Source organism: Bombus huntii, chromosome 3, assembly GCF_024542735.1.
Source record: "Bombus huntii isolate Logan2020A chromosome 3, iyBomHunt1.1, whole genome shotgun sequence".
Lineage (NCBI taxonomy): Eukaryota > Metazoa > Arthropoda > Insecta > Hymenoptera > Apidae > Bombus > Bombus huntii.
This window is the reverse complement of record NC_066240.1, coordinates 9,487,033-9,510,453: the sequence shown is the minus strand read 5'-3', so window position 1 is coordinate 9,510,453 and position 23,421 is coordinate 9,487,033. Positions and strand designations below refer to the sequence as shown.

The 23,421-nt window shown below is 38.7% G+C and overlaps 1 protein-coding gene across 3 annotated transcripts in view; it reads right to left on the bottom strand.

Annotated features, from left to right (window-relative positions):
* The window catches only part of LOC126863720 (small conductance calcium-activated potassium channel protein), a 235,982-nt gene that overhangs the window by 143,587 nt on the left and 68,974 nt on the right, over positions 1-23,421 (bottom strand). Inside the window, exons 2-4 of one of the 3 annotated variants that reach the window (XM_050614155.1) lie at positions 22,559-23,058; positions 13,871-14,141; positions 1,158-1,379 (exon numbers count right to left, since the gene is read on the bottom strand). In XM_050614155.1, the coding sequence (XP_050470112.1) occupies positions 1,158-1,379; positions 13,871-14,141; positions 22,559-23,016 (951 nt within the window). In that variant the 5' untranslated portion in view covers positions 23,017-23,058. The remainder of the gene's footprint in view (positions 1-1,157; positions 1,380-13,870; positions 14,142-22,558; positions 23,059-23,421) is intronic. The other 2 variants (XM_050614156.1, XM_050614157.1) reach the window with 2 other exon arrangements.

Genomic DNA, 23,421 nt, shown 5'->3' with positions numbered 1-23,421 from the left:
TTTGCAAACTATGCTGGCGGAAGTTGGTACATAATGTAACCTCAGCGACGAGTACATAAAAGTTATTTCATAAATGCGCGCTAGTGAATTTATATAGCTACGATCTCGATTAATTGAAAGAAACTCTTGATTTCTCGAAAACGTTTCAATAAATTTTAATTATACAACGGGGAAAAATGTAGTTCCTTATTAAACCGTCTTATCTTTCGTTCATTTCCGACGAAAGTTTAATAAAGGGGAACGAAACGGCACTTCGGATTCTTCGTTGGCGTTTCTTCCGATATATCGGCCATCAGGTTCGAAGAATGCAGGTCATGGCGGGCTGAGAGATAGATCTAAGGTCTAGGTTCGTAAATTGGTTGCAATACTTCATAGCGTGACGGTGAATAGTGGGTGAGAGGCATGTTCTATAGGTCAGTGACGCTAACTACGGTGCTCGGACACATAATCGCACGTACGCACAATAAAATGCATGCTGCATTAATATCGCGCGTATCCTCGAGCGTCGAGGTTAGGTTAGATCGGAACGATTTCACATACCGGAATACGATTCCCCTCGCGAGGATGCTAACGACGCTGAATCGAATTGTTCAGATACGATCCTTTTATCCCCGAGACAAATCCAACTTTTGCTCCTATCGTCGAAAATGGAAGGTCGTAACGTGCCGCTCTTCGACGTCTTTTAACATTCGAGCAGAGAAATCCCGAGAAAATTAAACGCGTTATAGTTTTTAACTTCGGTAACCGAGTTCTTTTGGAATCGAGTAGCTTCGTCTTTATATGTACTTCCAATCTCTTATTGATTACCAACAATCACCATCAAATTTGAACGTATTACTTAACCTAAACACGTTGTACATAAATTTTACTGAACTCCTTTGACGCAAATTCTATATTTCAATTGCCAGTAGCGCTCGTATTAAACCCTAACAATTTTTCAAAATTTCTATTTAACCCATCTTAGTGTCAGCAACGTACTATTGAAGTAAAAGTGAAGTAAAAGCTAACATTCCAAAAGAACGAAATCGACTCGACTCTCGATCCGTGCGTGTGTACGATGCAAAATTGTAACTAATCAACATTGCAAATAATCGTGTATAATACGGGTGGTTAAGATAGATCAGGCATTACGGCTTAGTCGGAAGTATCGTGCCCACCGTCTTGACGTAGTTGACGGTCTCGGCGGTCGCCTCGGTGAGGGCCCTTCGTAGCCGTGAACGTCGGACCTGCGACAGCGTACGTGGACAGAGTACGACGCCCTGAGCACCCTGTGAACCGGAACCAGAGCCTGAACCGGAACCGGGGCCGGGTACCGCAGCGATGGGTGGCGGAGGCGTCGTCGGCATTGTCGTCGACGACGATTTGCACCACCAGGGGAACTGGGCGTGTTTTTAACACGTTGTTATTCCACACTGACAGCACTCTTATAGCATACTTAGACACAGTAGAGAGAGTGGCAAACAGGTGCAGTGGTTGACGAGTGACAATAGACAAGGCTATGCTCTATATGGTTCACACGAGAAGAGACAAAGTGTTTTGATACGAGACGACTTAAGGAGAATGATCTATGCTTTGGTCAGACAGACAGAGCGTTCTTCCAAAAGTGTCTTTAATTTAAAATAACTACAAAGACAGAAGTTCTTCTATATTTTCAAGAAACATATCTTTTACGTATACATAAAAATGTTCAATAAATAAATTTAATAAATAATAATTAAATTTGCAAATATTTTTTACAGATTCTAAACACACTCGCCAACATGATTACTTGAAATTAGAGACACGTTTGTTAGAACCTGTTTATCTTACAGTGATCGACTGATCATCGACTAAGCATCGATTTCTCCTTTTAAATCATCCTTGTACAGGGCGATTCATTCAGCTTGACGACAAGCCACTGGTAAACGGTCTGTCGTGCGAGAAGAATACGTATACAGATCGTCGAAACAAGCTTCATCACGCGAAGTACTTCATTCCGGACATTCCCAGAATTACAAGATGGGTCCAACAAAAGTTACGACGTTCAACGCTTGTAAACCGTGAAACTTTCGTGGAAACTGTTTATGGAGGAAGAACGGAAGAAATACTTCGGTTCATAAAGTTTCGCAGCCGGAACTCGGCAATTCATTCGCTCCTTTATTCCCGCACGACGAGCGGTGTACCAGAACGGCTGATGGTTGAATATCACCCGGTGCATCGTATGAAAGCCAGAGACAGAGACAGAGACAGAGTGGGAGAAACGATCATAAAGACAAAAGCAGACACGTGTACAGTGTACAATCTTGGAACGCGTTGATCTCGATTCTACATCTCGTCCCTCGTCAATCCTTCTCTAGGCCTGTCTTTCTTCACTCTTTGTACACGATCAATGGTTGGCAAGGTAGGTTTCGATATAGGTGGGCGAGCAGCAGCTAGTGGAAACGATGTAACTCGAGTACAAAAGCGTATGAAAAAACTTAATGATCCTCTACGTCATCTACGAAGGCTGACCACTACTTTTTTTTCGCTAGACTCGGTCGCTACTGTCGCTAGACTAAAGGAACTTCGGTTTTGAAACTAGTTCTACCGGACCAGATCTCTCTGCGAATGGGGGTGGTGTACTCTCTATGGGTGGTGGGGTTGGGTGCTGCTGGCGACGTTGGTGGGGGACACTGGCGAACAATCGAATGAGAAGCTCGTCAGGATCGCAGTTATTTTTCCGGGCGTGCAAGCGCCACGGGTGACCCGTTCCAAAATCGGGGCTTAGCGATGCAAAAGAACGCTAATGGATGATGCGAGCAGATGGTGCACTGGAAAATTGATGATGTTATTCTTACCGCGTTCTACTTAAAGGTCTGCCAACTACGTTCGCTATCTACTTTACGTTCACGTGGGCGATGACTTGCGAACAACGCATATAGATCTACTACAGAGAGAAAGAGGAGCAGCTGGATGGAAGAGAATTCGATGGTCATCGAACCAGAGAGAATACATCAGATGTTGCACGATGCTGCTGAAGGGGGGCTACTGTGTCGCGCGTGGACATTTTGTATCGTTGGTGAAATTTCATTGGCCGATCATAGGGAAACGGATTTGAGGAGTTTCCTCTAATCTCATCCGCTTGTTGTTAGCCTGTCGGCGCCGAAACTCGATCCGAAAGCTAAGCCGATTGGAAGCCACGTCTCCGGATAGCTTAATGACCGATTCGTACTACGAAGCTCCGACTATTTGCCAGCTAGGGATTTACCGAATGTGTTCGATCGATGAATTATTGCATTCATCCTACGACGAATAAATGATGTTGCCATGGTGGAAGATTCATGGAGAAGCTTGTTACACAATAGCCCATCGTTAACTGGTCATAGTTAAATGTTTTATTTATCTCCAGATGAAATATCTCAGAAATTAATTTCGCCTCGAGTATTTTGCAAATACAATTTCTGTTTATTATTTCTATAGAATAACTCAAAAATATGAAATATCTCACAAAGTAATTTCTTGCTCGATATATTTAGACGAAATATCTCATATCTTAACAGTCCTAATGATACGGATCTCGAATCGTAAAACATAACGTTGCACGAACGATATCGTGTCGCGGAATATCTCGTCCATAATTACGAAGGCAATTGGAAAAATGAAATCTCGACCAGTTAACGCGACGCTACTGTATCGAGAGGCTCGTTGTAGCGAGATAATTATCGAACTTCTGAGGAACTAGTTTAGCGTGTACCTTGCGAGACACAAGATTATGGCTGGGCGGTTGACTGTAAATTACACCGTTAACGGGAAACGTGATTACGCAAGGAGAAGGCCGGACCGCGTAAACTTGCGGAAAATATTAGGTTCGACGAAGTTCGGTCGAAGATTACGCTGATGCCGTGGGAATCCGGGTCTCCAATAGCGCGGCTACTTCGCTGAAATCCGCAAAACTGCAGACTTCGCTGGGAGTGGCTGTTACGACAGCGACTCCGTGGAACTGCTTCGAACGCTACCGCTCTACGGAGAAATCTATTCAAATGTATTGGAGTCACTTTAGACGCCGATCTCCATTATCGAGTTGACTTGATCGGGTGAAAGATTGGCTTTGCGGTTGCTTCGATCTGGCAGCACGTTGTAATCGAATCGAGGTGTTTCCGTATGGAGGGGTGGGAAAGTTTCGCGAGGAATGGACTTCTGGAAGATATTTGTGCCAACCCGTTTGGTTTCGTTAATTAAAGACGAGTTGATAGACTGACGAGTGGCGAAAGTTTCGAATCACGAGAAATAGATCTTTGGAAGAGCAGCGTGCCAACCGCAGTATCTGTATTTTTAATCCAAGCTGTACGATTCTTTTATGTATCTTGTTATTTGTATGTACCAGCTTAAGAAAATATTCGAAAACTCGTAGAAACCTTTTATATGTTATGTGTCTTGTATGAAGCTCTTTGAAATTTTTAAACTTTCTGGATAGCCACAAAAGGATTAACCAACACCAAGTATTAAGCAACCTATTAATTACGAGAAAATGACTAATTAGTATGACAGAATAAAAAACTGCTCTGAAAAATTTACAAATATTAAAGAGTGAAAGATAAATCGAATCTACTGCCTACTCAGAATTTCCTGCCCAAGAATCGATTATGTCTCGCTGCACTCAAAGATAAATATCGCAGCTTCTGGTAAGTGGAGACCTCAAGATGAGGATCGAAAGAATCTAAGGCGATCGTCTAAGAGAGTTCGTGTCAGTGAACTACTTACAGCGCATAAGTTACCGAATCAATGCTGCTGCAACGATTTAACTTTTTCTTTCGTGGTTGGCACTCAGACGAATCGCGACCGATCGAGGATGTTCCAACGATATTCCAGGCGCGATTAGTTGACCTTTTTTGCCTATAACCCCGAATAATCGAGGTTACGAGGATAATCGAGGTTAACGGCCTGTGACATTGCCTTTATGACTAAGGACTAGTCGAAAAGTAGTCTTTACGAACATAGAACCCCATCCGAGGGTTGCTTCCCTTCGAGTAAGACCATTTCCTTGGGCGAGAATTGGGGTGGCTTGTATAACATTGTTGACTTTATTGCTTCGGTGTACATGTTTATTAGATTTTGTATCTTTGGTCTAACCTTTTTCACACGCTAATGTCGTACAATTACGAATTCATCAAGATTAATTATTCAGTCTCTAACGAATGAAATCTTAATCGTACACTCTAATATCGAAATTATACAATTTTCCGAAATTACAGTTGACCATTTTTGACAACGAGACTTGAAATAGGAAGATGTACAGTACATTTCAATGAAGCTAAGTGATTTAATCGTGTTTGATTTAATTTATAAATCTTTCGCTAATAAGATTTCCGACTTATTGATATGTCTTAACCCTTGAGGGAATTTAATATTAAAATTGAAACATTTCTACAAGTTAGAAAGCTCAAACGTATTATGCCTGGACAGACATAAATATACGATGGTACAACGTGTTTGCTATATCTAGCAAATGCATGGCAAACTTTTCGTACCATAGTTTCCAGACACAAGAGAATGTTCCACCGCGTCTATTGGAACCGGGTCGTCTGACGGCGCTGCATCCTAAATATTTGAAACTGAAACTGCTCGTCTGTTTCCGAAAGTGCAATATACCGACGAGAAACCGGAAGTTCTGTGGTACCGGGATGTTTGTCGATGATTTCCGCAATGAAATTTGTACGAGGACGCTCGTCATCTGCTCGTGAAGCGCCTTAATGTTTTTCCATAGTAAACAAAATATCTGTTCTTCGCGATAATCTTTACCGAAAGATTAGGTAGTACTATTTATTTACTCTCGTTATTAATTCGTAACTTTTGTCCTCTAAAAGCTAATACAACCTAATAATATCCTTATAATAAGTCACCCTTGGAAACTAAACGGTGATATATTCGTAATAAAATATACTAAACACGCTACATGAAAGCTGAAAGTAAAGCACGACAATAATTAATATCGCGTTCTCAGCTTTATCAAGAACTAGTACTATTCGTTTTTAATATATTTTAATAACAAATATATTACTAGCTTGTAATTAATAACAAGAGAACGAAACAAACTTTCTTGTCCTTTTTCCGCTATTTCAAACATATATTAATCATAACCACTAGACTGAGGGAAGCTAACGTTCTAAACAATGCTTGCGAAAGCGACTAAACATCTAAAACTCTTTCCGAGAGGAAAAGCATAGAAACACAGAGAATCGAGAAAACAGGCCTGATCAACTGAAACCTCAAGCTTGCTTTCAATAAAAGAACCGTGACACGTCGCATACCATTCATTGGCAATCAAAACCTCTATCAAAGGAGACAATAAAAAGGAAACGCTCAACAAAAACATTCCGAACTCCTCCACTTCGTTTTTATAACAACGAAGGTGAAAGTGATCGTTCCTTTCATTAAAGTGTTTCCTGTCGACGATTAAATGCCGAGAGTGACCTATTTGATCCCTTTTTTTCCTCTCACTACGCGTAATGGAAAAGTAAAAAAAAAAAAAAAAGGTATGGAGGAGAGAGAGAGGAAGAAGGAGAGGAACGTAGGCGACTGATTCACGAACGGTTTTCATCCGATCCCTTTTAATGAGAGGCTTTCAATAGAAGAAAGGGAAATTGATATCGACCTTCGACGAAGAGACTCTGCAAATTGCCAATTCTAGTTCATTATTTCCTCGGTCGTCCACGTAAGCGAGATGCTACACGGCCGAACGTATTATTGACACTGCCATCGCGAGACATGTCGTATTATATTTTGATTTCACTGGACTGAATAGTAATTCAGTTGCAATCGACGAATTTATAGGCGACCAAGTGCTTCGTGACAATTAGTCTCCGCGAATTCTGAGAGTTCTCTTCTTCTCGCTGTTAATGCAATTACGAATAGAATCATTGATTTTGTTCGATTGCCAAATACATCGATTTTAATGTAATTAATATTGTTTCCTTCTTATAGAACTGTAAATTATAGTCTGATAACGTTTTCGTCGATGTTTGGTAACTATCGAAGAACTTGAACTTTCTTCGAAGAAAGTTTCATCAAACAGTTCGCTTGAACTCATGTCAAAACAATACGGTGGAAAAATATAACGAGCGTGATTTTTGTTGACTTTCGGGCTTCTAATTCTCTCCTTATAAACAGAAATTTACGTGTTACGTCTCGGTTATTGTTAATTATTCATATTATACGTATAATAAAACCACAGATATTTATACAAATTTATATTTTTGTAAACACAACTGAAAGAATAATACTCTTGACGATTATCATTATACCAAGCTATGCTTCAAACTGAAACAAGGGAAATAAAAATTCTAAAACTAAGATTTTGAAGACAACTAACAAGATTTTTAGATAATAATTTTCTCAGCATAAGTATCTATCTAGTAACGAGAGAAAAATTTTAGGATATTGAAAGTATCAGAGAATTTCACTCGTCTTCGTGACGATGGAGATACAAGAGCACAAAAAGACAAACTTCTATCGCGCAAGTAACAAGAAGATATCGATCAAAGACTAAATCCGTGATAAAGTGGTTCGGAGGTAGTGAGTCCTCGTGTTCATTTTAATCCGACTCTTTCCATGCCCCCCATACGTCCTAGAACCGCCGCCCCAAACGGCGTGGCCTGCGAAACGCGTGACAAAAACTATTCTCAGTTACGAACCATTACGAACGAAACACAGGTTTTCTGTTATCAAATTACACGAATGGGAACACGTCGAAAATTTTGTGCCTTTGTACAGCGACGCATTCCAATCACGTAAACTGCTTGAACAGAAACCAGTTACCTAGAAACTAAAATGTGCTGCAGTTTCCCTCCATTCTGCGAAGAGAGGGAACATAGTCACGAAAAAAATTTGCATTAGATTCTTTCCCTCTTGGATTCCATTTCCTCTTTGCACTTTTATTAAAAGTAATCTGGAAAATTTTTATGAAAATGACAGTGTTTGATTTTCATTGCCACGGTTTACGATATGATGAGACAGGGATTTTTTAGCGTTTCTTTTGTATGTTTCGTACATCTGGTTTCATATTGTCGAAACCAATTAGTAGATATTGCTTAGGTAAGGTTTTGTATATTCGTTTAAGTGTAATTATTCCGTCTTTCACGGTCTAATTCTCCAAGTTCCAACTGTTATTATCGAGCATTTAAATTCCTAAATCAATTCAAGTTAAATCGTTTTGATGCCATATTATTAGGTTTAATAGACGACTTTCCCGAAGAATGGCACAGCGAATTTCGATTGCCAAACTGTTTTGCATGCATATGAGTACGTCGGCGTACACATATTCTGCACGTGCAAATCGCATCGCGTTCATCTCTCTGATAATCATTATCTGCAGAAATAGAGCAGAGAAAGGAGCACGGTATCTTCAGTGAGGCATCAAGCCCAACAATAGTCGGATTATTTGATCCATGGATCAAAGTGCACGATTAGGACTCGGCAATTGATTGAAGTTGCCTCCACGAACTTTTGTTATATAGTCGGTCGCGTTACTCAGGAAAATTTACCGTGGAAAGCGTGAGCAAATCGTCAAGCAATTTCTTCCGGTCGGTCGTTGAATCTAATCCAATTGGAAATTCGTTTGAGTCTGATGCAATTGGAATTGTTTAAATGTACCCATTTTTGCAGAAAGAATGTAATTTGTCAATTTAAGCAAATGCTGTACCTGTAATTTTTGTGTTATTTTCTGGTGCTAATGAAACGAGTAGCTTTTTAAATATTGCTATTATTGTTAATTAATTATAAAATTAAATATTATTATTTTCAAATCTTCTTGCTTAAATAATGGTTACTTGTAAATGTATAAAAGGGGTGTATTATACAGTATGTGATATTTGATTAACCAAATTAAAGGGTACACTTATAGTAATAAAAATACAAAAATTCTTAACAAGTAACGTGTAATATATAAATTCGAATGTTGGACAAGTAGAAAACATCGAGATGTTAACACAATTACCATAGTTCAAGAATAAGGGATGCAAATGTGTTTTTACAAAAGTTTTCCAAAGTTCGAGTTCCTTGAAAACTCGTGAATTACTAACGAAGTGTATCTCGAGGTGTGTAAGTAGTGGTCGTTATGGTAGGGTGTACAGGAAATCAAAGTAGCAACTTACGAGGGTGAAAAATTGGAGTTGGTCGTATGACTTCGTCAAAAGATTTGGCTATGCCGTGGCATTTTTACCAAACTTTCGTGTTGCGAAACTTTCTTAATGTTTTAAAATATTCATGACAGCATCCTTGATATTTTAAAAGAAGAGCGTGACAAAATTTGGAAACGTGCGCAGTTCGATGAAGATCTCTTACGTGAAATATTTTTCTAAATGTAACTGGAACATTCGTAGCCTTTTCTTTCTTATTGTCGCATTCTCCGAAATGGATAAAATTTATTTGTACTAGAGATGCCAGGAATCATCTTAAGTGCATCCCGATAGATTTTGAGCGAACACGAAAAAGAAGTCCCTGAAGCAAGGCGTGCTTAAGATCGTCTGCACGCGATAAAAACGTAAAAACTGCTGTCCTTGCTTTTAAAGTCCCAGACTCCATCCGCTTCATTTCCCAGGACGCAGTTGGACCGACAAGAAACACGTGTACAGTTCAGATTTACAACTTTACCGCTGTCATTATCACCGCGCGATATGAAACTCCACAGATTTTGCCCTTCCATCGAAACTTTGACGATTTCATACTGATGTACAATATAACTTTGTTACGTATGAGAAGAACATAATAACAGCATTAGACATATTTCTGGTGAATATACGTTACTAACAAATGCTCGAATATGTCACGTGCTTTCAGAGTTCGGAGATATTTTCTACAAAAAATGGCAATTTGTTGGAAGTTTTCATTTTTACAGTATCTAAACGTAGAAGTATCGCATTTCATCAAATTAATCAATATCGTTATGTAATTTAATAAATGTTTTTATAAACGTGTAGATTGTTATTGAAGTATTAACGATGGTTAACATGTATCTAACATTCTATTTTACAAGAAAATGCGATTACAGTTAAGGATCGACGGAAAATCATCGTGCGCAGTAGAATAAATCAGCCATAATTCAGACGCGATCGCGTCAGCAAATTCCGCGGGCTACAAAAATGAAAACTAAGTACCAGCGCGATAAGCGCGACCCTCTACAAGGAAAGGGCGCCAAATATAGGATGCTATGCGGCTCTGAAATGCCATAAATCTTGTTCATCCCCAATCAACTGGACGCTTCGCTTCTATATGCACGCCACAGATCCAGCCAATTTTTCCCCGAAAATAAAACGAACTGTACTTCGTCCAGATTCATTAACTCGAACGTACTGTTCTTGAAAAATCCTTTTCGACCGTCAATCAAAAAAATGTAGAAAGCAACAAAATGAAAAAGTGACAGGAGAGAGAGAGAGAGAGTGAGAGAGAGAGAGAGAGAGAGAGAGAGAGAGAAAGAAGAAAAAAATAGAAAATGCGAAGAGTTAGTCATGACAGGAAAAAAGGGTCTCAATTATCTCTCGTGTCACGGTTGTACGTCGCGAACCTTGGCGCACGACATGCAGAAGCATGATTATAATCCGCTGGCTTCCGGCCAAAATCGCATACAAAGCCCGCTCTTCTGCTTCTACTATACCCGGTTGCCCTAAGTGTCCGCACGATACGAAACGTTTCGTTACATCGAAGAGAGATAATTAAACTAACAATGTCGAGATCTCACTTGCCCGCTGCTCTCTTCCTCTCCTCGCTTCTTTCCCCTTTTCGGTTTTTTTTTTTAGTTTTTGCGCACTGGATCTCATTTAATGACGACGGGAGATTCGTTTCGTGCTCGTCAAAAATGAGACTCTCGGCAATAAGCAAATTGCCTGCTCTTCAGAATTGTACGTCTTTCCGCGAATGTAGATACAGAGATGACGTTTTTGCCACGTCGTAGGTTTCCTATTTGGCTACATGAGGATTTAATACTAAACGCGCTATTTTATTTACACCAGCAGATATTTTATTTCGATGTAGTGGTATATACTTCGATATAGTAATTTTTTCTATTTTGATAGATTTTGATTAAAAAGTATCGAGACGCAAAAATATTCTGAGCCTACTTTTTGAAATTCTTAAATGTTATGAAACACTTCCATATGTAACTTCAAGCTTTCAACTGATGTATATATTGAGTGTATATATTGAGAGTTTAGACACGCCTCTTAAATGATTTATTTATTTATTATGATTTATTTTATATCGAATATTTTTATCAATGAAAATGGAAGAAGATAATATTTGAATTATTATCTAATAATAATAATGACAGGCCTGAAAAATTTTAATAATTATTTGTAATTTCCCATGCAGATATAAACATATTCAGGTATAGTAATTTAGTTAATTTTCTGTGGCCATACATCATTTCGATTTACACCATAATCTCAAGCACTGAATTTAAACGCTCCCATTATATATGTATCTCTAACATCAAATTCTAGATTAAACTCTTTGCACACACATCTACTGTTTTAATTCAAATACTCTTGATTTAACAGAATTCGATAAAAATTCTACCATTGCCACAATAAATCTTTTTTATATCAATGGAATAAATAAATATATCGTGTCGTAAAAATGTCCTCGTATCGAATTACAAAATATGATGTCCTTGTGTATTTATGCATTTCATCGATTACTTCAAAACGTATTGACATTAATAATACACCGGATATCCTATCAACTGTCCTACGTATTCCCGGCCGATCGATCACACGGGCAGTTTTCTACCGAATTCACAGAGCTTCTTTGCGAACTTTCATGTGTGTGTTTCCATGGTGTTTATCCTTTTGGAAGCGAGTGCCATTCCTTGTACACGGTGCCATCTACGACGTGGAATGTTACCAGGCGTTTCATTAGCCACCCCGATAAGCTTCTTATCGCGTGTCGGCTCTCACCTTTCCTTCCATGTCCGTCGGTATCGAGCTTTTGTTGCTTAGGGGTGTTCTACATTAGATGTTTCAACCCTCTGTTAGATGGCAGCACGGCCGTTTCACCGATAAAGAGGATTTCTCAGGGAAGAAAATTTAAACGCAATGTATTCTATCTTTCGGATGAATGTATTCGTAAATAATTCTGTGGCTCTTGTTTGAAAAATATTTCAAGAAGTCTGTGGTATTTCGATAATAGCTTTCTGAGTAGTTTTTCGAGAGCATAATTTTACGATCAGCTTTGTTTAAATTTTTTAACTTGTTTGGAATATTTTATTTTTAACTTAGCAAATTTTTCGTTTCAAATAAATCATATTATCATATCAAGTCTAAAAGCCCTTTTCGTTTGGTTCTTTGCTTTATCATTAAAGAATAAAACATTTTGCGCTCGTGATAACAATGACCCAGGCTCTGTCAGTCATAAATTAAATAAGATGAAGCAATTACCTTTTGTACAAACCTATTACAATATTTACATTTCCTTCTTAAAATTTCATGAATACTTAAAAACGACGAGTAAATAAATTATCGACAAAATTACTAGTTTCCCTACGAATTTTTCTAAACTCCTAGCCCAAATAAATAAATACCATACAATACTATCAATTCTAAAAGATCGATCCTAGTGCTATCTCAAAGAATAATCAATTAATTCTCGTGATTCTTTCTTGTAGCGTCGACAAGTCTAAGGGTGGGCGGGGGTGGGGAAGGCTCAAACGCAAGAGTTAAGAAAATACTGGCAAGGAAAACGTATATACTTTGAGTAGCTAATCACGTGTGCGAAGCAGGAGCCAAGATTCCCTGAGGATCATAAAATAGGAAATATCGAGACACGCGAAGAAAACAAGAGCGACAACCAAAGTAGGTGCACGCGGAGCTGAGTGGCATACGCAAATACGACACGTGCTCTGGATATGCCTTGGTACACCGATCGGACGAATCATCAACGATACAAGCAGCATAGACAACGACACAGCGACGCCTAACAACAGAACGTTTCTCGCTTTCCTCCTCTTACATATGCCGCACGTAAGACGCGCGACATCACGGACGATCGTCTAGAGAGGAACCTGGATGCCACGTGGAGAATTTTACTTTATGTTCTCATAGGTAAGGTTACCATAAAAAGAAACGTTATGACGTTCCCTTTTGTATTGCATATGCAAAGTACATAAGATATTATAATGCAGAGAGATATGCTGAGTGTCTCATGGCAAAATCTTAAAACGTAAGAGCTCGATATGCCATCTATTTAATTTTCAGATTATGAAACTAACAAATATCCGTTAAAAACAGATTTTAATCTCTTTTCCTTATATTTTCTATTAATATACGTATTTATGTTTCTTAAAATCAGATCTTTCGAGTTATACTTTTACTGATATAATGCTCCTAGACGAATAATCATAATTAAAATAATACAACGAAAATAATACTAAGATATAAGAATAATATACAGAAGAATAAAATACATAGAAGACGTAAGAATAATAAACAATATATAATCATGTTTCGATATTACCAAAACAGGAAATTACAAAAGAAAGATCCTCATAATTTTGAGTATTAAAAACCACCCTCCACGAATCTATCTTCAAAATCCACATCCTTTCTCACAACCAAACCCAAGACTATAATCCAGATTCGCCAGATCCAAGCGAAAATCCTGACAACAATACTTTCTGCTTTAAAACAATCCCCAAGAGAAATGGGCATCCAGGTTTTCCCTCTCGCGACGCGAAAGCATGATAAACGTACACAAAAGTGAATGGGGTACGGGTGTCGAGCAATCCAAGGAGACGGCCAATGTGTGAACACATTTGGGTGGTATGCGCGAGCGCGCGTCTACGTGCAAGTAGGTGGATGATGGCAGGTGGGTGCACTGCAGAACCTTTTTGTTTGATCCGTAGACTGGAGGTTGGGGTGCTTACCTGACGGAATTGTCGAATACCGCCATTGATCCGCAACGAGTCCGCTGCGATGCCGGCAATTCCATCGCCAGGTTCGCGCAACTGCCGCAAGGAGGCAGCACTCGGTGTCGTGCCGGTGTGTAGGGGGCAACAACATCCGGAACAGCAACACGCGGACGCTTCCGGTTGCGAGCTTTGCCGTATTATGCGTGCACTCGGCGACGTTGTGACTAGAACCGGAGGTGGCGGCGCCTGGCAAGGGCAACAGTGATGCCCGCTTTTCACGCTTTCTCTGAAATGCAGGTAGATCGGTGTTACTGACAGAGTGAATTTAACTCTATAAATAAGGAGACTATCGTCGATAGATGAAACGGAAATTTCGCGAAACGCGGCTAACATTCATGTTAGATATTCAGATTCGAATTGAGTTCGAGACATAGAAATCGCTTATTGACGGCTTTATTTTATGATTAGAGTCTTGAGGCTTCCATGACTCGGATTATCACAACACTGGTACACTTAGCACTGATATAGACAATACTGTTACGTACGATACCGAGGCTTCCGGATATAAGGCACATCCAAATAAAAAAAGTTCCCAACATTCTGCTAAGATTGAAGCCAGCTTTATCAGGAAGAACGCACTGCTATCTCGTTCTCTGTTGAAGCTAGCTGCAATCTTATGAAAACGTTGAGAACATTTTCCTCTTGGCTAAGGTTTATACTCGTAAGCCTTAAATAGTTTTGAACGCGGCAATGTTATCTACGACAATACTAAGTGTAACAGTATTAATTATGATAACTCCAGCTGTGAAATTCGCATTTATGATTACTCGAAGATATTATAGTTTGGTATATATTGGTATGATACTGTACTTTGCTGTATAAAATAAATACAGTCTACCTATATATCAAGGTATCTCGCATCGTAATGGAGAGATTCACGAAATATTTTATCCACAGAACTGCTATGTCTATAAAGAAGTTGCATTGCGAATTAAACGAGATGTCGCAACAGTTAACAGACTTTCGAAAGTTTTGTTTGGATTCCTCTTAATTAAAAATGGATATTGTTAGCTATTTGTTGGGAATCCGATAGCAACGGATTATCGAGTTTGTAAGTTTGAAGTTGGGTTTGGAAGTTTACTCTATTTGGGCTGTAGATCGTGGACAATGGAATAGCGAAGACACGGTGGATCAATCTTGTTCTTTATGAGCTAATACTACTAATTTTGTGAGAATTTCTTGGTACAGTTCTCTATTAACGGTGGCACAGAAATGAGAAAATTGAGAAGAAAAGATGATGAATATCTCGGTGAAAGAAAACGAAACGTTATTAATATTACCCAGGGAAATATGAAGGTAAAGTGGTAGAAACATGATTTCTTTGTAAAATTCTCCTCAGATAGCTCTCTCAGTTTCTATCCATTATAATAAATCGGACACTTTAACGCACGAATCGAAATCTCAAAATTTATTTAACCTGCTCGTTAAATTAGATTTATTCTATTATGTATGTAAATTAATTCGGTGTCCTTTTAGCAAAATTAAAATTTTATTTGCCAGTAGCGAAATATTTACGCGTTCACTACTAGAATCACACCTTTATGGAGCTTCAAAATTAATTTATGTTTCGTGTTAAGCTCCGAAACCAATGATATAACTAGAATACAAATGCGTATGCAGATTTAAATTTTCACAAGCATAACCAGAGAAATGAAATTTAGGTAGAGTATTGTTTCGCCTAGCAAATATTGTATCTGGTATTTGAATTCGAATATTTTTCACATTTTTACATACTATGTGCATTGTGTACATTTTTGTAAAATATAACAAAATATTTATGCTATACGAACAACTAAGATACTTGGATAAAAAAAAGTAATAATAATACCTCCAAAAATGATTCAAACAAGAGATATCAAGGAATATATAGATCACTTGAAATCAAATCTAAAGTTTTCTGTACTAAAATAAAAGGCACACACGTATTTCATTATCAGCTCTCATTTAAAATCACCATAACTTGTTCTTTTTACGCACCAATAAAACTGCTTTCGGTTTGATTACGAATTCCAGTATAATATTGCGGTATAATCATCCTGGGAACGTTATAATATTATCGCAAACACGTCGATCGTTCAAACACAAGAGCATTAATGAAATTTCATTCGATGAACAGGAGACGACGTTGTCAATTGGTATTGGGTGTTAATTATCTTATGCAATTGGTAAACACGCAAATGTCAATAGAACTATTGCTTGCAATGCTTGGTATATATTATACACATATATACAATATATTATATACATGTATGTACGTATGTGTGCAAATTTGAGCAATGGTACAGAGACGCAGAACACGCAGTAGTCCAGTATCGGCGAAGCATTGGGATCGACACAATACCACGTTTATATCGAGAACTTATACGCGATTATTGCACTATATTCTGTTAAGGAGTTCGATTACATGATTTATGATACAGACGGATTAATTGTTATTATTAAAAGCTGAATTGCTTACCGAAGTAAAACACGAGCGTTTAAAAATCCTCGACAAGATCGATATGAATACGAAGATTAGAGGAAAAAAACATAATCAGTTCATTTTTGTTATTTTCTTCTTAATTTTTTCATTCTGTTAATTTTTAATGTTATCTCATGGTAATATAAAGTATTGAAATATTACTTTAACATGACATAGTCAAAAATGAAAACAACCTGTTAAGTACAAAGTTATAAGCATCTTAAATATTGTCTTTGAGTTGTCGAATTTCCAAAGAGCAAAGGCACAACTAACAAGGCAAGTAATATCGTGACGCTTCCTATATTTTAATATTATGGCGTGCGGTGAAATTTAAAAATTTTGAAGATAGTAGGACGATATATATTCCGATAGATACACATAAACGCGAGTGTACGTACGAATCATTCAACACCATCCACGATCGGTAAAACGGTCCATTCGATCAATAATCCCCCAATTTTGATAAAGATCAAATTTCATATATTTTAACTAGTTGGTACTCGCGAACGTTGTGAGGATCGTTTATTCTCAGCGGATAATACAAAAAGTTGGATGTTTCGCGAGATATCGAGCAAACCGAATAGCTTCAAATTAATTGAATGTAATATTTACCTCTGTACACTCTGTAAATATTATCTCGTAAGTAGTAGTACTAATACACTAAGAAAATTAGCAAACACGGATACTGTGTCGCCAGAGTTATCTAATCAGTAGCAGTGTGGTAATTAGAATTAATTCTCCCATGTTATAGTATGGACGTTCGTTTGTATCTGCATAGAGAATAACCTTCTAGAATCTAATTTAGAAGGAGACTACTCGTGGTTTTTAAATGTACGACGTTAGTGTGACAATTTCACCTGAAGAGTCTTTTTATATGCAATTAAAAACATATCAAGTTACCCTAATTTCTTTCTGACAAGGAACAAAACTGTACAAGCGCCATGTAATAACAAGAGCCGAGGTAATAAAAGCGAAGAAAAGGGAGCCAAGGTGATTCTCGACGGGAGTAACTAATTCGATTTTGCCCGCAGAATGTGCTCTCGAGCATTGTGAAGACAGAGGAGCCCTCTCTATCCCACCGTCTTTGTGAGCTGATTGTGAGTGTTCTCTAGTTCGAACGTTGTCGACGCTAAGAGAAACCGTCATCTTGAAATATCGTTAACAGTAGCCCTAATTAGAGAGAAAGCCTGAGGTTTCGTTGCTTCTGTATTCTTCGAACCTAATAACCTGTCATTATGACGCCCGTTAATTCCAATTTTCCTCGTGAAGTAACGTCGATTAAGTGAAATCACACGATTCAAATTGGAAACGACAACAGAAGAATATAACTGGCATTTCCTGCTTCTTACAGGGAAATGATTTTAAAATTCAGTACATTGTCGCCCCGTAAGTCCCGTGTTACTACACTTGCCATTTTATGTAGTTTTCGAGCTAAACGTGTGTCTTTTCATCTCTTCTAGACATTTTAAAAATATCATACAACAAACACAAAGGTGTGAAGCAATTTATTTCAACGTCTCGGCGGTCTAAGGAAAAGTATCGTTCGAAGAATTTCACGAGATCCACGAAGAGCCAGGTATATCCGCTGCCCAACCAACGCTATTCCAAAGCCTTCGCCCAGCTCCATTTAGATATTATATTCGAGCCCATATGTTATCTCAATGAAAATTCCATGCCCGTCCTAGTCTTCCGCGTTTCGACTGATCCCTTTCCAGACACCCTTCCCATAAATCTTTAGCATGCCATTCCTTCCTACAACTTCGTGCATCGCTGGGAATAATGCCCGTGTACCACCTGAATATCTAGAGACTCCATTAAATGGGATTAATTTATCGACGTCCGTTGTGTCATGTTTCATGTGCCATGTGCAAAGTTTCATTCCTTTGGAAAAGTATGTACTTTACGAAGCTCTTAATTTAGACCGAATACAGCCGCGTCAGCAGGTAGATGGATGAGGACAAGACAATTAGTATTATACATAATAGACTGCCAGACAATAGATTAGTGACAGCTAATGTCCTTTCATAGTATTGGATTTCTCGAGAAATTCGAGGTTGTGTGTCGAAAATATGTTGCTTTTGAAGTACGAGAAAAGAAGAATGTGACTTGTTACGAATATAAAAAGTACTTGTCAAACCGTTGCCAAAATGTTTCAGCAAGAAGTTTCACATTTTAAAGAAATGTCAAGCTGTTTCTCAAAGTTCCTCTGCTGCAAGTTCCTGTCGCCTCGATACCGACAGAACATTTATTTTGTTTCAGTTTACCTTTGTATGAAAACCATCAAAACGAAAAAAATTGTGATCCGAACGAGTTTAACCTTCTAGTTTCTGAATAATCTCCTGTACTTTGAATTTGAAACGTCCGTCAAAAAGAGACAGCGTTCGCAACTTCCTCGCCGAAGGAAGTTATTCTACAATTTCTCGTCTCGAAAACGAATCCATTTCCCAGTCAAAATTGATTCCGCTCCTAGCTCCCACCCGCAACAGTTCCCATCAGGATACAGACTATCAGGACAGAATAGCGATATCGTATTTAGAATTCCCCTTCGAAAACAGGGATCAATCTCTTTTTTATATCCTTTCAACAACGCAAACAGCATGGAATTTTAATAGATATACAAAGAATAACAGCATCGTTGAAGAGACGGTGACGATTTTCGATAGTCCAAAAATGCAATCCTATTCTCTGGACTCTTAAAATAGGAGAAGTTCGTTGTTCCTAAGAATCCAGGCTTCTGACCTCTCAGGATTCGATCTTTGACCTCGTAAGAAAGGTTTCAGAGGTGGAAGTTCGCGCGAGGTCGTTTGGTCCGCAAGATGTTCTAGTCGCAGACGGAAAGAAATGGTGGACTGTTTTCCGCGTGAGTGCTAATCGTGGAGAATGAGAAAATACTGACGAAACATTTTACCAAGGTTAGGCTGCTTTCATCTTGCCCACGATTTCAGCCTGATTGCTGGCCTAGCATAAGAGGGCCAATTTTCGCACTTTCCTCAGGGGTGAAACAGATAAATTCCTCCAATTGGCCATCTTCTTAAACGCCTGCCAGGGAATTGTTGTTTCGGTAAACGCGAATATATCTGTGATGACATTTCAAGAATCTGGGTTTTGTTTATATCTTACACAAAAGTTATTGGGACATCTTTAATTTACATTCGAACCGTAATATTTTGCGTGAATTATAAACTTCGAATTACGTACATTTTTTAATGAAATTTATAATATTGTGGCATCTTATACAGAGTGTTAAAAAATTAGCGGTAGTTATAACATGTGATTTTAGACATGAAAATGATAAAGATAGTTCGTACAGAAGAATACCATTTGCCGAATTATTTTCCAACTTAATGCTTTCCGGCGTCTCTCAATTTCGAGACAAATATAATAACAGCGTTACTATCTTTAGGCGGAAGCTTACATTGATCCGGTTGTATTTCAAATCAAATACGGAAATCACTAAAATTTCTATAATAGGATACGCTTCTTCCTAGAGATTCCTCTCAAAATCCTTTTACAATTTCTTCCTTTCCAAATATATCACGTACTTTATCTCACGTTATATCACAAAGATGTAAGAGCTGCTGACAAATTTTACGCTCGAGAAATCCTCAAAGAAACATTTCGTGTGGCCGTACAAGAAATCAACGAAATGGCGTCGTATCGATGCTGTATGGTTGATCGTTTCCCCGAACTCTGCGCGTTCGAATGTTTTCTTATCGTTCGAAGATAAAAGGAAACATTGCAGTTTTCTGACAGAGAAGCGGAAAATAATACGAGCGAACGAATGAGAGGGATTCGAAAGATACGACGCTGTAAATAGAGTTTGAGCCGATCGAATACGTAGGATGGCCTACGTAGGATACGAGTATATCACAGGAATCTGCCTCGAAATAGAGCACGAGGTATTTCGTGTACATCGACGACTCCGTTCTGATACATCGGCTTGGAACGACTCAGCCAACGAGCAGGATTATCACCGATCGTAAATCATCTGGTGATTAAACGGTGTTAGCTCGCTCTCCTCTTCGAATAGACTGACCACTTAGGTCAGACTGTTACTTTACTATCTTAGCTACGCTTTATGCATCCTTTCTATTGTGTGGGAAACGTTAGTCACAGTTGAGACCCAAATGCTATCACAGTTGATATATCGGATAAATAAAACACATAGTTAATTTGATGAGAAATCTTGTAATTATAAGTGGGACAATTAGGTTGAGGAGGAATCGAATCTCTTCCATTGTTTCAAATCTAAATCATATCAAAGAATCAGTGTCGAAGTTCGTTGGAAAAATAGACGGAATGTGTTAATTAACTTATTCAACTAAGAAGAATTTGTTCGTCACTCGATTTGTCGATCTTACGAATATCACGATTTCTTTGTTGAAACATATCCTATCTTTGTATATGTCGCTTCATTTCTTCAACACAGCAGATGACTTAGTTCGTTCGTCGAATTTTCCTTTGCCGTCTATAAAATCGCTATTCGAGCTCCAAGTTATACGAGAATTTCTGCATACGGTATATCACAGTTACAGTTTATACAAAAACAATCTGACTCCGTTAGTTACGAGCGTAAATTTCCTAGAATACCCGATATAGCTCGTGTAATATCTCCGGTTACACGCACAATATCCTGAAATATAGTTCCTTCCTGTATTGCAGCACTGGCGTGGTATTGCCTTACGAAGTACATATAAGGAAATAGGGGTTGGCACAAATTTGGAAATAGGAAATGGCAAACCATGTCGGAAATAGGGGCTGCTAGATCACGGAGGATTTCGAAACGAGGTCGGAGCTTAACACTTTGCACCGGAAACCTACGTGAGCGAAACCCTTTTTGGAAGTATGGCGTTCAACTGCCCTGTTGAACACAAAAGAGGACGATCTGCCATACAACTAAATTTTCTAACAAAATAGCACCGTCTCTCATTGATACCGATCTTTGTTATGAATCGTATGAATTCAGTGGTGTACGAAGGGAAACTTAGAAACTGAAATGTCGTGGAGAGATCTGATAAACGGTACAGAATAGGTTTCATTTCGTAACCTAGATGATCAGAAGCGTTAAGTTCTAAAATGTTACAGACCATAACGTTCCAGGGATTATCTTCAGTTCCATTGCAACCCTTCTTCAACGTGCGTCGGGTTGTAAGCGGAACTTCTAAACTTCCTTAGTTATATAAACTGAAACTTTCTTGCGACGATATCCCGAATATTCCCGCTGTTTCGTAATTACGTTAAATTGGGGATTCACGTGGTAATCGTCGATTCGGTGATGCACGCGACGTAACGGATGAGGGCTGGAACGTGTGACTAATTAGAAGCGAATCGTTCTAAAATGTGTGAAATTAATCATGGTTAATACATAGGGGAGCGAACAATTTGGCTTACGTGCTTCGATTATCCAAACACCGAAAATGTTATATTGGTTAAAATATTACTTATTAAAAATTTATATACAGGGTGGTTGGTAACTGGTGGTACAAACGGAAAGGGGGTGATTCTACGCGAAAAAAGAAGTCGAAAATATACAATAAAAATTTTTCGTTTGAGGTTTTGTTTTCGAGAAAATCGACTTTGAATTTTCGCTCGGTACGCGTGCACTTTATCACGTCTCGTTATAACGGACCTCACTGTAGATTTTTAAAAAAATTAAAAAAAAAGAATTAAAAAAACATTTTGTTCTATATTTTCGACTTCTTTTTTCGCGTAGAATCACCCCCTTTCCGCTTGTACTACCAGTTACCAACCACCCTGTATAATATAAATTATATATATTATATATCAACCGATATAATCAACAGAAACAGCATAGCGCTTATTACCTCTGCGCAATCATACAGAATTATGTTATAATCAACAATTACCTTGTATGATAACTGCTCGAATATTTTCACAAACGAGTATAATGAGCTTACTGTGGCTACAAAATGCCATTGTATCCACCATTGTATCCCAGGAAATCAACGTACTAATTAATTGGATCCAAGTATATTAAATCTTGTATGGTTTGGTAGTACCTTCATGCGTCTACAAGAATTGTATAAAAGTGAAACGTAAAACTTGATAAAAAAAAATTTCATTAGAAAGCAACCTTTGCAAATACTTTCTATAGCCACTGTATCTCTTGACAGGTTCAGTTAAATGGTGATCCAGTGTAAATGCTAAAGAACACGACTTACCTAGACACACTTCTGGCCAGATGCAGCGCCGACGAAGGAGCCAACGAGTCCCTACGATCGCAGCGACACCTGTGTTGGTGGGAAGATTGCCTGGTCCTGTAACCGGTAGGCATGATCGTTTGCTGCACTTGCGGTTGAGGCTGTGGCGGCTGTAGTTGTGACTGAGTCTCGCCGTCTAGCCTACAGTGCAGCTCGATGTCCGGTACCGATCTCGTAGCCGGATCCTCGGTGGTGCCGCTCTCCTCGGAGCCGCCGAGCCCCGAGACGGACAACTGTGGCGAGGCAACCAGAAAGGTTGCTCGATCCTGTCGCGTGAGCACCGGCTTGCCCTGAGACGCCGCGGCAACAACGACCGGCGGGGGTGGCGCCCTGCTAAGCAGGGCTGCCGTCTCCTCGCTCGAGCCGTAATCGGTACCGTTCCCACCCTCCTGAGAGCCGACATTGCCGTTTGTGTTCATCTTGCGGCCAGGTTCTTTTCTGTCGCGTCACGTGGCCATTTCCTGTAACATAAACATGGAATGTTACTTTCACGATAAAATAACTAGTATTTCGGAAAAGCATGAAATACGATTCTAATACTACAACTACCGACCGATAACGTGTACATAACGTGTACATATGTTACGCACACTTAATTAGACTATATGCTGCTGGATTTTTAAAGCGATATAACGAAGATGAATGGGGATATGTGTGTGTAGTAATTGCGAATACAAAAGGTTTGATACCAGTCGTTTTGATTGGTTTAATATTTCTAGTGTTAACGATCGACTCGTATAACAATTTTTCATAGTAATTTTTACGACGATGTGTTTTTGAGGATTTGAAAGATTCATCGATGATAAAATAGTGAAATTACGTGA